Below are 14535 nucleotides of genomic sequence, written 5' to 3' on the forward strand. Positions count from 1 at the left end.
GTGGTAGTTGTGACAGCCTGGCATATATAGATGGCCGAAAGGGGGGGGGATCTCAGGCCTGGATCTCCCCCTCTGAAAATCCAGGATTTTTGCCAGAGTTATTAGGAGCAGGAGCAGCCCCCTTCTGCCCTAGCAGTTCAGCACCTTCTCTGTGTGGCTTGAAAGAGGCCAGCTGTGGGGTAGCTAATTTCCGCTCTTTTCTAACCCTCCTTCTCCTCTTCCAGCTGTGACTTTGTTGCTGGGCTCCTGTGTGGCAAGAATTTGGCTCTTCACCTTTTATCCTCCAGAGTGTTTCTTTAAGAAGGATGAAATATGTGGTGCTTTGCTCCCTCCCCTCCCTCCTCATGCTTCTCTGGAGTAACAGCCTGGTTTCTTCTCAGGAGATAAAATGCTTTGGCCAGAAATGAAAAAACTCCGGCCAGTAGCACAACAGTAGCTCCTGCTTCTCTGTTCCAGTCCTGTCCTCACCCTTTCCCTAGTCAAACACTCTGATGCTTATGGTCAGATAGTAACCAGGAAGTCCCTCCCCAAGGGGCTTGAGAACAAGCAGAGAAAAAGAAAAGAATGCAATGTCACAAAAGGAAATGAAGCAGGCATTCCTTGCCTCACAATCTGTGTTCAGGTAAACCTCAACTAGTTGGACACCAGCTAGACAAAAGCACGATACCCAGGAGTAAAGAGGTGTGGGTGTAAAACAGGGCCCACACCTCTTAGTTATGTATGTGGAGTATACAGGAGCGTCTCCACCTCCATCGTTTTGCCCAGACAGTGAGGTCCAGTGCTGAGGGCCTTCTGGCAGTTCCCTCGCTGCGAGAGGCCAAGTTACAGGGAACCAGGCAGAGGGCCTTCTCGGTAGTGGCACCCACCCTGTGGAACGCCCTCCCACCAGATGTCAAAGAGAAAAACAACTACCAGACTTTTAGAGGACATCTGAAGGCAGCCCTGTTTAGGGAAGCTTTTAATGTTTAATAGATTATTGTATTTTAATATTTCTGTTGGAAGATGCCCAGAGTGGCTGGGGAAACCCAGCCAGATGGGCGGGGTATAAATATTATTATTATCATCATCATCATCATCATCATCATTATGGCCAGGAAAACACCATTAGGCCATTAGGTTGGTTTGTACGTAACCTAGGGTGATTTGTAGGGCTGAGGGCCCATGTTCCTTCCTTTTGCCCCTTATGCAGGGGTGCCATCTCCTAGGGGCTGAACTCTTTTGCCCCCCCCATTTTTGGCCCCCCTCAATGGCAGCAGTGGCAGCAGCAAGGGGAGCTGTCAGCCACTGAGGCCATGCTGGCGCTGTGTTTGGCTCCGCCCTTGACGCCTCCTGACATTGTAGGTGGAGCCACATATGTAAATTTTACCTTTGTGCAGTAAGCTAGTTTACACACACACACATGTCTCTTTATCCTCCATCCATGCAAGTGAAAGGCATCAGAGATCAGGGACACATCCCAAGGGCAGGGCCGTCTTAAGCATGTCAGGCGCCCTGGCGCCATGGTGCGGAGATCGCTCCGGCGCCCCAGCCCCGCCCCGTTTTTTGCCGCGGCTGGCGCCCCGCACCACCCAGCCTACCCCTAGAGCCGGCCCTGCCCAAGGGCACATTCCAGCCAGGCAAAAACACTCAAGGAGGGTGCGAAGAAGAGATGGAGAGGATTGTTACCTGAGAGTGAGAGTGTGAGGTGAAGGGAATCCCATGAGTCAAATCAAGAGGACTGGGGGGTTGCATTTGGCCCCCAGGCCTGAGCTTCTTCACCCCTGCTGTGCATGTTTACCCAGAAGGTAGTCCCACTCTGTGCAGTTGGGCTTACTCCCCGATAAGTGGGCATAGAATAATAGAATTGCGGAGTTGGAAGGGACCACAAGGGCTGCCTAGTTCAACCCCCTGCAATGCATGAATCTTTTTGCCCAACATAGGGTTTGAACCCACGACCCTGAGATTAAGAGTCTCATGCTCTACCAACTGAGCTATTCCAGCCTCCAGCGTCTTGTGTGCTGTTAAATAACAGTTAAAAACACAATGGCAAAAAGTTGGTGCCAAGTGGAGCTTTCCCTTTCTCATACCTGCATTGGTGGGATACAATGTTCGACCGGATTGCAGCCAGGGAGGGAAGGGATAACCCCCATTCCTTGTGCCCCTCCACATCTATAACAGAATAAAGAAAAACTAGGTGTAGCTGTAAACTACACATTTAATGCAATGTGAACCTTGGCTCTCATCACTCCACCTCATGGTAGGGCCAGTTCTATTCCAGCTGATACCTTTCCTTGCAATTGCTTTCTCACATTGTGTCCCTAACCAGTTATGGGGAAAGCTGCCTTCTGAACAAACCCCAAAATACATGTATGGTATAAAATGGAGTCTGAGTAACTGACACCTCTAGCAAAAAGTTTTCTAGTATAAGTTGGTACACTGTTGAGTGCACAGTATATGAAACAATTGTACAGTGAATAGGATTACTGGCTTATTTCACAGAGGCCTAATCTTGAATAACTTTCCGCTTGTAACATCTCCATCTGAAAGAGTCAATGAACTCCCTGCCAGGTAGTGTATTTCCCCATTCTCCAACACATTTTTGCAGTGTGTGTTCTGCTGTTTGCTAAGTGGATTAAGAGTCAGGACATAGTATTTACTTTTATCTGAGTTGCATCAAAAATAGCTTGCCCCCTACCTGAAAGGAATGTCCCAATTAAATTACAAATGGCATATCCTAAGTGTAAGGACTGAAGTTTGATTGATTGGTTGAAACAAACAAAGCATTCAACCCTCACTATTCCCTCTCCAAAACTGGTACATAGGGGACACCTAGTGGAAAAGACATGTTGGTTGAGTTACATTAAAAAACAAACAAACCCCCACCCCCACCCCGGTTTTAGCATGTCACTAATTTCTTGTTGCCTTTGCAATATCACTAAAGTGGCATCTAATTTTTGTTCCAAAAGGTTGCAAAAGGCTATATGTTGTTACCCATTTGAATGCCTGAAGATTTGTGTCAACTCGCCCCCCGCCCCCCATTCAGTGTTTAGAACTTCGATTACAAATAATGCACCCTTGTTTTTTCTCTCTAAGCATCCAAGCATCTTGGCATCTATGAAACAAGAAAACAAGCACAGAAGGAGAATTGTCAAGAGGAAGCTTTTTGAAGTGTACTGATTTGAACTCCTAAAACAAGAGATAGTGTCTAGGGACTTATTCCCATCTCCATGTGCAGGGATTATAGCGTTCAGCTCTTTTTAATAATAATTGGCTCCACGTGAGTCAGCTATACCTCTGCAGAAAGTTGGGACCCAAATGGTCCTTTAACTGCCCATTTTATATCTAGAGCAGAAGAAACAGCTCACAGTGTACAAGAATAATGAATGTCCTTCTGATTTATTGTGGTGTTTTCCATCCAAGAAATGCAACATATGTAAAGGGTACGTGTTTGTAATGTGTACAACGCCCTGTGAGAATCAAACTAATGCAGCAACATCTTTTGCTTTAAAATGGTTTATTTCTATACAACTCCTTATATTTGAGGACATTTTCACAGGTGACCCTTCTGTAAAGGTAGAAGTAGCACTGAATTTAGTGGAACTAAAGCCACCCCAAAACAAAAGTCCCACTGAGCTCAGAACCACTTACACCCAAATCAATGTGTGCCTAGGAGGATTCCTTTGTTAGTGCAGAATGCAGCTCTTGTAATGGTTAAGCAACACCAAAGAAAGTGGCAGTTAGAACTGTGAGCCTGATAGATACGGTCCAGCATTTGATGGGAGGAAAACAGAAACTTTTATTTAAGGTGAATGGTAACAAGCAAGCTGCATCCTCAAGAGCTAGTAGTATGCTATTCTAGGGAATTGTTGAAAATTAACATTTCTGCAAAGCCGAAGAGCTCGCTTTCACTTTTGGATATTTATGCAATTTTTATTTCCATGCAGCTTACAGGATTTTAAAACCTCCATAATTTCAAAATACAGCACACATGTTTGCTGTGCTCTGACGTCTAGTTCCCAAGTGATACTAGTATCTGTGGCTGGAACACTTTGAAGTTTGCAAAGAGCTTTGCAATTCGGGTCAGAATTTATTTTATTTTATTTTATTTTTACAGTCAACCAAAGGAATTTGAGAACTAAGCAGAATATAGGCAAATCTGTATATAAGGCATGTACACGAGAAAACGGGATGCACCTGTCAAGGTGCTCCATTTAAAGGGTATTCTTAACAATGCAGTCGGTTGAATAATTAAACGAATATGACCAGGTGACTAAACCAAGCTTGCTTTTCTCTGTGGCTTAAAGTGACGTCAAGCTCCACCCGTTTGGACCCCGAACGGATTGCCACGGACTGCCGTCTCGGGGCGGCATTAGCTGCCTCTCCTAACATGGAGGCGGCCCGAGAGGGTCATCGGTTCTCAGCGTCCAACCCCCAACCCCATTCCGCTCGCGCGCGCTTGCGCACTACCGCACCAAGCTCTCATAACTCCTTTCATCTCTCAAAAGTTCCGCGCGTTCCCCCACCACCACCACTCGCACGCGCTCGCGGGGCGGGGCTCCGTTCGGTTCCTGTCAGGACGTAGCCTCGCCCGCCACTCTCAAGATGGCGACCGTCCCATGCCGGGAGAGGGCGGGGAATGAGGCGGAAGTGAAAGCGGGTTGTGTTGACAGGGAGCTATAGCTATTGAAGCGGCCTTATGCCTGCGGAGTTGCTGAGGGGGAAGAAGCGCCTTGGTGTCAGGATGATTCCGACGGAGGAGGCGTCCGCCCGGAGGAGGGAAATAGAAGAGAAGCTGAAGCAGGTGGGCGGCACCTCACTGTGCATCCCCCCCCCAGCACCGTCCTCTCAGCCTCGCCCTCGTTGGGCTGAGGCGTCGGGCCCTGCTCTGCCCCCCCTTTAAAGTCTCCCCCCTCCAGCCTTCGGTTCCCCCTGCGCGGTTCACTGCCTCCCTCAGAGACCACAGGCCCAAACCCCTCCCCTTAACCTGGGACTCAGTTCCACTGAGCTCAGGGAGGCTTCCTTCCAAGTAAATACAGGACTGGGTCGTGAGTGATTCCCTAAAACCAAGTGGGGGTTAGGGGGGTGGTAAGGGGGGTGGTAGGGAAAGCCCACTGCAAGGTACGTTTGCCACTTGATTGCTGTGCTTCCCCTGTAAACTGCCTGTGTGACACCCTGAAATACAACTATTAAAGCTTTTCTTGGTGCTCTTTGAAGGGAAAATCTTAATTGTTTTCTGTGCTTAGCGGCACAAATAAGCCTGGCTGTTTTGTTTCTTTGTGTCCTTTACACGTTGTCCCAATACTGTAACTGGGTGGCTTCCAATTAAAAATAAAACGTCAATACAGGATCGCAACACTAAGGAACTGATGCAGCCCAAAACCAGAAGAAAACAAGTGCAACTGAGTTTGCAGCAGCACCAAATTGTTGCAGACATTTAAAGTCCAAGAATACTACAAAGATGTAAAAATCAGTAAACGGTATTAAGGCTAAGAAGGTTGACAAGCCAACGTTTTTGTGTTGCATGAACATGATCCAAAATGTTTAGAGGTAGTCCCAAGATCCAGGAGTACAGCCTTCCCCAGCACCCTGGACAAGAGAGTGTTTCTCCAAAGCTCTGTAGGTGTTTAGTTCAGAGAGCGTTGTGCCAAATTGAAAATACTTTAAAATATCATGAAAAGGTATATTGGTTAAAGCTGCTTTTTAAAATTTTGTTTAAATTCATACCCAAATCATGAAAAATTTCATTTACATTAAAACATATAAAAGCAACACCCTGTTACCATTTTTCAATCCATCTACCATCTAGAAAAGTAGTTCAAGAGCCAGAGTAATTGGTTGTGTCTTTCCTCCTCTCTTGCAACGACAGGAAGAAGAAACATTGTCTTTCATTAGAGATAGTTTAGAAAAAAGTGACCAGCTCACAAAAAACATGGTAAGTTTGCATAACTTGTGCATTTTATTTTAAAGTGGAGCATAAATATAGTGCAATCCTATGTGTGTATGTACTGAGAAGTCCCTCTGAATTCAATGGATCTTATTTCCACGTAAGTGTGCCTTACAGTGCAGTCTTAATACATGTTAACTGAGAAATAAGCTGCATTGAGTTAAATGGAACTTAACTCCCAGGTAAGTGTGCATAAGATTGCAGTGTAAATCTCAGTTCATATTGTTTCACTTGATGGAACTGCAAACTAAAATACAGCAATGCAGGTGATTATTGTTGAAGGAAATGGACCCCACTGTGTACATGAAATATCTCTGGTTTTGTTTTTTAGGTTTCCATTCTCTCATCTTTTGAAAGCCGTCTGATGAAGCTGGAGAATTCAATAATCCCTGTACATAAGCAGACGGAGAATCTTCAGCGCCTACAGGAGAACGTTGAGAAGACATTGTTCTGTTTGGATCATGTTATAAGTTATTACCATGTAGCAAAAGACACAGAGAAAATTATAAGAGAAGGGTGAGTTGAGTTTCAGGACCCTCAATATCTTTGTGAGGTCTGTTCTTTTTTTCAGTGTCAGTCTCTTCCCCTGTCTTTTACCACCTTGAATAATCTAATTAATTTTAAGAATGGTGGTTGAATTACAGAAGGTAACTGGGGATAGGCATTTTAAGTTATAAGAAACATGGCATCCCCTTTTATTAGGAAAATAAACCTGACAATTCTTATGAGCAGGCTTTCCCCAGTTGTCCCATTGGTTTTAGAATAATATCTCTGAGGAGGTACATCAGAGCACACCTCTTTCAGGTTTCAGGGGATGAAAATTCAAGGCACAACTGTTAAATATCAGCTTTCTGATCCAATATAAATTGTGATCATTTTTAAAGCCCTCTGCTGTTTTATGCATGCATTTATTATTGTAGATTTCATCATAGAACCATAGAATTGTAGAGTTGGAAGGGACCCTAAGTGGCATCTAGCAGACGGAGAATCTTGCATTGCAGGAATCTCAGCTAAAGCATCCGTGGCAGATAGCCATCCAACCTCTGCTTAAAAATCTCCAGTGAGGGAGAGTCCACCACCTTCCAAGGGTGTCTGTTCCACTGTATAGCATTAAACATCAGATGAATTGTTTTATATTATTTAGTGTTGGTTTAAAGCACATAGAGCAGAGCATAAAGAGGGCTAAAATATATAAATAAGGTCATTTTATTGGAGCATAGTGAAGTGATAGCCTGGTTCCCCCCCCCCCCCATTGAGGACTTCAGATAGATGCAGTTATTTACCCTTTGCCTAAAAATATCCCTACCACTTGTCTAGGCCAATGTCTCAAAGAAAACTGTTCTACTGAAGCTGGTGACCTGGCACCTAATAACAAATCATAGGTCAAAAGGTTGTTTGGGCTATAATGTATGTCAGCTATTCTTGTAACTTACATACTTTAATTCCATCAGTGATGCCAGACTTTCCTGTTGGGAAGAAAAATTACAGGATATTATTATTATTATTATTATTATTATTATTATTATTATTATTATTATTATTATTCTCTGGGAGAAAATGGTAAGCCAACTTCATAGGGATTTTATGGTAAGCAGTTGCCTCTTCGTGTAGCTTTGTTGTTGAACCAGATGTACTTTTAATTGCAGCCCTACAGGAAGATTGGAGGAGTATTTGGCCTGCATGGCTAAAATTCAGAAGGCTGTGGAGTATTTCCAAGACAACAATCCTGACAGCCCAGAGCTTAATAGAGTGGTATGTAAAGCAGTTGCACATGGGACTACTGACTACAGATTCATCTCTCTTCAGAGCGCTCCTTGCTTTCTCTATTTAGTTCACAGTAGGCTTTGCTCCATTTGGAAGCAAATATCAACACATCATAATATCTCTGAAGATAGTTATCCAGAATGACATATGAGCACACCTACATTTTGTTTTTGTGCTTTCCCCAGAGAAACAGCCTCTGCAGAAGCCCCAAATTGTCTGTGTTTAAACCCTGTGCTTAAAAAAGAAACATGCACAAAAATGTTTTGATACAGGAACTTATAAAATAGAAAATGGTGCTCACTTACATGTAGTACCACATTTCCCTTCTCCTTTACACAGTGGTTTATGCCAAGTATTAAAAATGGATTTTGAGCAGATGATTTTAAAGTGGGGGGAAATACTGTATAGTACTGCTGGGAATCAGAAGTGGGGAATTCAGGCATTGTGGCCATTGTGAGAACAGGATACTGAGCTAAGATGGGCCCTTGGCCTGATCCAGCAAACTTTTTTGAAAAAGTTCTTATGCCAAATCTCTAGCTTAGGAGGTGAAATAGCCACCTGGTAGTCCCGCAGGTGTGTCTTCTGAAAGGAAAACAGACATATTTGGATGCAAATGCACTGTGCAGAAGCCGAACAGTGCTGTTTTACCACCTTAAAACCAATAGTTCTTACATCTAATCTTTTTCATATATGTTATTCCAACCAGAAATTGTTGTTTGAGAAGGGGAAGGAGTCTCTGGAGTCTGAATTTCGTAGCCTTATGGCACGGCACTCTAAACCAGTTCCACCAATCCTTATCCTGGATCTCATCACTTTGGATGATGAACTGGAATCGCAGGAAGATGTGACATTAGAACACCTCCCTGAGAGTGTTCTGCAGGACATTGTCCGTATTTCTGGTTGGCTGGTGGAGTATGGGAGGAACCAAGGTAAGTTGTGAAGTGATTAGTTGTCTTTCTTTTTCTTTCTTTTAAGCTTCAGGCAATCAGCTAAGATCTCCTTATTTTGCTAAACTTTCAGTGTGGGTTAAAGTTTAGTCTTGCTGTTTTTATGCTGAATTAATTTTCTTCTCTTCTTGAGTTTTTTGTATGAAATTGATCTGAATAGTTTGGACAGCCTTACTGCATTTCATGCATTTTAAGACATCAGCAGTGGTTGAGGCTACATTCTTCTATAATACTTGAATTAGTTGTTGTCACCTCATTTATGATACATGAACATGTTCTGATATTTGTTTCCCCAACTGATCATGTTAGCTTTGCATAATCCATGCAACTCCCAGGATTCTGTGGGGGAAACCATGACTGTCAGAGTGGTATAAATGTTCTTTAAATGTAAGGTATGGTTTGTCTGAGCCCCAGTTCAGGCATAATGCAAAGCCCAGGGATCATGGCTCCTGCTCAAGTGGAAGTGGAAGTAAACCATGAACCTTGGCAAATGCAATACCACTGTGTGGCACAAATCTTGTATGTATTATAAAACTTGTCAACCTAATACTAAGATCAATTATGGCTTATGCAGCAAAGGTGCATTTTTTAAAAACCCAGTTTGTGTGTAGTAGGCAAAGATGCACAGCTGGACACCCCTGCCCTGGGTCTCATCTGTTTTTTTCCATCTGTAGTTATAATTCTACTGTGTGCACTTGTGCACTGAGCCTGGAATAGGCTCATTGATTCCCCCCCTCCCCACTTCACTAGTCCGCAACCTTTAAAATCCCCTGGGTGTCTGTTTTTTGTCTGCCTTCTGAGCAGAGGGTGGTTATTTTTGTGGTGATATTGCCGGTTGATGCAGGCTAATATGGAATAGAAAATGAAAACATATCCTCTGCCCTGCATAAAACTCCAGGTGGAACATTTTGTGTGCCAGCTTTTAAAAACAATGCTAAGCATTAAAAAGTGTTTTGGAGTTCATCATGCTTCATCTATTCTACACAATCTTGTTGTAATCCTTATAATGACCCTGTTTGATATATTATTATTATTAACATTAATATTAATATTAATATTAATATTAATATCATCATTATATTGAGACTGAAAGAATGAGAAAGGGTAGTAGTCTATTGCCTACACAAATTCAGAAAGGTCAGTTTACTTCTAAGGTGTTCCTGCTTCTGTAAAAATTAACTGTCAGGGACGCAGGTGGTGCTGTGGTCTAAACCACAAAGCCTAGGGCTTGCCGATCAGAAGGTTGGTCGTTCAAATCCCCACGACGGGGTGAGCTCCCATTGCTCGGTGCCAGCTCCTGCCCACCTAGCAGTTTGAAAGCACATCAAAGTGCAAGTAGATAAATAGGTACCGCTCCGGCAGGAAGGTAAACGGTGTTTCCGTGCACTGCTCTAGTTCGCCAGAAGCGGCTTAGTCATGTTGGCCACATGACCCGAAAGCTGTCTGCAGACAAATGCCGGCTCCCTCGGCCTATAGAGCGAGAATGAGCGCACAACTTCAGAGTCATCTGTGACTGGACCTAACGGTCAGGGGTACCTTTACCTTTTACTATTCTGAAATTCCTACTGTGAAACTCTAATTGCTCTTTGTGATTATTACAGTAATGTATTATTATAGTACTATGCGTATAGTATGTATACTCTGACTATTAGTTACCACAACCCTAATCTATGAAGGTCTCTTGTAGTCTGAACTAAGCCCTGTGGGCATCAGCTGTATGACATGGTTTTTCTTGTGGTGCAGGATTTAACTGGCTGTGTGAGGAAGAGCATCTGTCTGCAGGAGCCCAGAGAGGAAGCCTAAAGAGGGAGCACAGAACGGGGTCTTACACCAGCATAGCCTCTAGGGAGAGCACTGTAGGGCGAGAATTAGAACACAACCGTAGTAAGTGTAGGAAGCTTAGATTTAGAAAGCATCTGGGAGTGATGTAGAATACAAAACTGCTTTCATGTACACTGAAAAGAATTCTATAGCTTTTTTTCCCAAAGTAACTAGTAGAAGTGGTCCGATTTTACTATAGTAGTAATATGTTGTGTGTTTTTTTAACATTGGTGTTAAAATATTTCTATCAACAACTAATGCAATTTTCAAACAAGTTTGCTTTGTTTTTCTTTTTTCAGCAGGATTTTTTTACTAACTTAGTATCTACTGGCTAAGCCTAACATTCATATGAATAAATCTTAAGATGCACCAGACATGCATTGTGATGTACTGATGAGGTTTCTTTTAAAATCAAGTTTATTTCAATTAATACAAAATAAGCAAGTTTTATCTGAACACGGAATATAAAATTTATAATTCAAATGTATGGATTATATTGTTTGAAGATTGGCGTTCGTTTTTCTATTAAGCAAGAAATGCTATCAAATTTTAAACAAAATTATTGTTTGATTCCCTCCCGTCATGATAGCTTTGATAATATCAAATGTGGTTTGGAACAAAAAAACTAACTGCTGATACACACTACTTTAAGTGCATGTATATTTCTTCCTAGACTTCATGAATGTTTACTATCAGATCCGATCCAGCCAGTTGGATCGTTCTATCAAAGGACTGAAGGAGCATTTCCGGAAAAATAGCTCTTCCTCGGGGGTCCCATATTCCCCTGCCATTCAGAACAAGAGGAAGGACACACCAACTAAAAAGCCCATCAAAAGACCAGGTTAGTCCAAAATGTTACATGCCAGTTCCTTGGATTTGTTCTGGAAGCTCCAGGCTTAATTCTCTTGCTTTTTAATCCGTCTGATCATCTGATGGAGTTCTCTTTGTCATGTGATGTTTGGTTTTTCATTAGGTATTTCCTAGATGTTTCCATTTTGGTTGGATGCCTACATAAATTTCCAGGTTGCTGTCATTCCCTGGGCCACTTCCAAGACTTGGAGATGCCCATCATATTTCACTGGCCCTAGTAGACATGCTTGCAGATACAGCAAGCATTTTAACACACACTATGAATCTAGACGGAAGATCTGTGAATCTAGACAGAAGATTTTTGTACTGTGTTCCTTGAACCATCAGTCTCAGTAAGAGTGCCTAGGTCTTATTGGGGGCAGATGGGCTCTGCTGTTGTCATTAGTATGAAAAAGCTAGAGTCTGTTATAATTCCTCCATTGTCACAGTGTGTGCTAGCTAAAGAAAATTGTGCTAGCTAAAGAAAATTGCTTTTTTGCCAAACATTCATGTACATATTGCTCAAGTGTAGATGCTAGAGTGATTTCCTTCATGGAACTCTCCACTGCCCACTGTTGGTGATGTGGAGCCTCAATAAAATTGCAAAATAAAAATCCCTTTGCTGAACTTTCACCCACAGCAAGTGCTATGTGGAGCAAAGGGCTTAATTTTAAGGGTTCCTGGATTATAGCAGTTGCTGTAAGTATTTAAAAGATTCTCACAACAAGAGTTATTTTAAATCTCCTGAGTGTTGGCTCTTTGTTATGATTTTCTTGCTCTTTGACTGCTCTAGGCTGTTGGCCTTTACATCATGAGCATAGCCAAGTGGGGGTGGCAAGGGGGGCAGCTGCCCGCCTAGATAAAATAAAACAATAGAAATACTTAATTAACTGACCAGTCACGTAGGTTCTGCCCCCCCAAAGTCCCCTGCCCCCTAACACAAAATCCTGACTCCGCCCATGCTTTACATCCAAGCGTAGAGTGTAGCTGTTTTATTGATTAAAAATGATAACTATCTGACAGAGAAAACAATGTTTAAGGAGGTAGGTATTGTATACCAGCATCATCTTCTGTTTATCCAAGATCAATTCAAAGCATTGTGTGTCCAGGGGAAAAGATAATAATTTTACTGGATGAAACTAAGAATTATAAATGTTCTCCCAATCTATAGAAATAATAGACAAGTAGGAGATTTGTAGAACAGTCAGCAATTGAGTTATGAGGCATTACAATGGCATGTTGTAATTGTTCTATGTCTTTGTTTTTGTTTTTATAATCCTTATGTGAATGACAGTCCTCATCCCAGGTAAAGTGTGTGTTCTGTATGTCTCTTCTGCAGCTTGACAGACCTTAACTAAACATCTATGTGCTAAGATGCCATTGCAGACCTATTACTAGTGCTAGCAAAGTCTGTGCTTGGGTTTTTTCAAGGGGATATTTGCCTATGGAGGGGCATAGTTACAATGCCCTGGAGTTCTTCCTGAAAGCTGACTATGCTAAGAGAGAAGCTGAGGAGGTTTGGGGGTCAGATTTTTAAATTAAAGCCAGGTCCACTGTCCATGTGTACGTATACATTGACTAGACTATCAGACATTTTACCTCTCAGTAAGATGTAAGCAAATGTTAATTTGCTGAGTGCAAGATATCACTTTCCACCAATGATGTTTTTGTTTTCCCAACCCTGAGACTAAAACTGCAGTTTTGTCTGAGACATACCACTTCATCTGGTATGTAAGGCAGTAGATGCAGTGAAGTCATCCTTGTCTGACTGCCCTTGATATTTCCAAACTAGTGGATTGCTACAATTGTGTGAAGTGTAGGGACAATTCAGTGGACCACACGAGACTAATTAACATCCTTAAATAATGTTGTCATGTGTGCTAACCATTTGCCTACAGCACCTATAATGCCAAACTGAATGAAACACTTACTTCTGACATGCTGGATGTGCTCAGTCTGCTAGCTTTCTCAATTGGTGATCAATTAGAAACCTGGAAAATGATGGAGCCAAACTAACAGTGTGTGTTTGAAATAGACCTGCAGAGAAGCAAATCTTAAAAAATAATGACAGATAATTGTGCTATATAATTATTTGGCAGATACTGAATCACTCAGTTTTATTTCCCAAAACTATTCAGCTTTCAAGGGCAGCTCTTCACGTGACATTCTAATGTCTCTGTCAAAATTGTCCCTCTTGGTTTCTTTTGTCGGAATGTAATCATCCCTTATTTTGTCTCTTATCTGTCTTGAATGATGGGCAAAGAAGCAACTGTTCCATTTTCTGTGCTGCTGCTTGAAAAAATCATGTTCACTCCACCCCCCCACCCCCAGCCAATGTTTAGCTTCTAGTTAGTGTTCCATGGCTCTAATGAAGAGTATCTCTGTACTACTTGCCTGTTTTAATCCCATACACTGAATGAGTTAAAACCTTGCCCCTCCCTCCTGAAAAAAGAGAAAAGTCTCATGAGCTGGGGAGAATATGTGCTACGAAAATGTTATATGTAAATGATAGAGCCCCATCAAAGTGTAACTCAACTTGAGCTTGTCTTCTCAATATATGGATGTCAATCCTTTTATGTCGTTGCAAATATCTCTACATCATTCCAAACAAAATCTTACACTATTCAAGGATAGTTTAAACCAAACAAAATTAAAAAAAATTCTTTCCAGTAGCACCTTAGAGACCAACTAAGTTTGTCATTGGTATGAGCTTTCATGTGCATGCACACTTCTTCAGATACATGCACACAAAAGCGCATACTAATGACAAACTTAGTTGGTCTCTAAGGTGCTATGGGAATATTTTGTTTTGTTTTGTTTTGTTTTGACTAAGCCAGACCAACACGGCTCCCTACCTGTAACAAGGATAGTTTGTAATGCAAAGAAATTACAAGGTGGCATGCTCAGTGAATCCTTGGGACTTCTTAAATGAATCACTATGAATGAATGGTGTTTCCTGCTTGGCAGTGGGATGGACTGGATGGCCCTTGTGGTCTCTTCCAACTCTATGATTCTATGATCACTAATTTGTCGACTTAGGAGAGATGCCGTCATGATGTTTAGACACATTTTTGCTTCATAATAGGAACAAAGCTGATAGTTTGGTCCTAAGCAAAGTGGGGGGCGGGTTTCTGCTGTGGAGTGACTTTTAATAAAAGTCTTTGAAGCTCTTGCACTAACAGAATTATTTATGTTGAAAAGATGTCTCTTCATGGAAAAAGGACCTAAAGT

The 14535-nt window shown here is 42.2% G+C and overlaps 1 protein-coding gene across 5 annotated transcripts in view; it reads left to right on the forward strand.

Annotated features, from left to right (window-relative positions):
• Positions 1 to 4502: 4502 nt before the first annotated feature.
• Positions 4503 to 14535, forward strand: part of EXOC7 (exocyst complex component 7) — a 31769-nt gene continuing 21736 nt past the window's right edge. The window contains exons 1-7 of one of the 5 annotated variants that reach the window (XM_035104525.2): positions 4503 to 4780; positions 5846 to 5911; positions 6255 to 6439; positions 7570 to 7675; positions 8394 to 8616; positions 11129 to 11296; positions 12599 to 12610. In XM_035104525.2, the coding sequence (XP_034960416.1) occupies positions 4676 to 4780; positions 5846 to 5911; positions 6255 to 6439; positions 7570 to 7675; positions 8394 to 8616; positions 11129 to 11296; positions 12599 to 12610 (865 nt within the window). In that variant the 5' untranslated portion in view covers positions 4503 to 4675. The remainder of the gene's footprint in view (positions 4781 to 5845; positions 5912 to 6254; positions 6440 to 7569; positions 7676 to 8393; positions 8617 to 11128; positions 11297 to 12598; positions 12611 to 14535) is intronic. The other 4 variants (XM_035104526.2, XM_035104527.2, XM_035104528.2 and 1 more) reach the window with 4 other exon arrangements.

Source organism: Zootoca vivipara, chromosome 2 (genome assembly GCF_963506605.1).
Source record: "Zootoca vivipara chromosome 2, rZooViv1.1, whole genome shotgun sequence".
Lineage (NCBI taxonomy): Eukaryota > Metazoa > Chordata > Lepidosauria > Squamata > Lacertidae > Zootoca > Zootoca vivipara.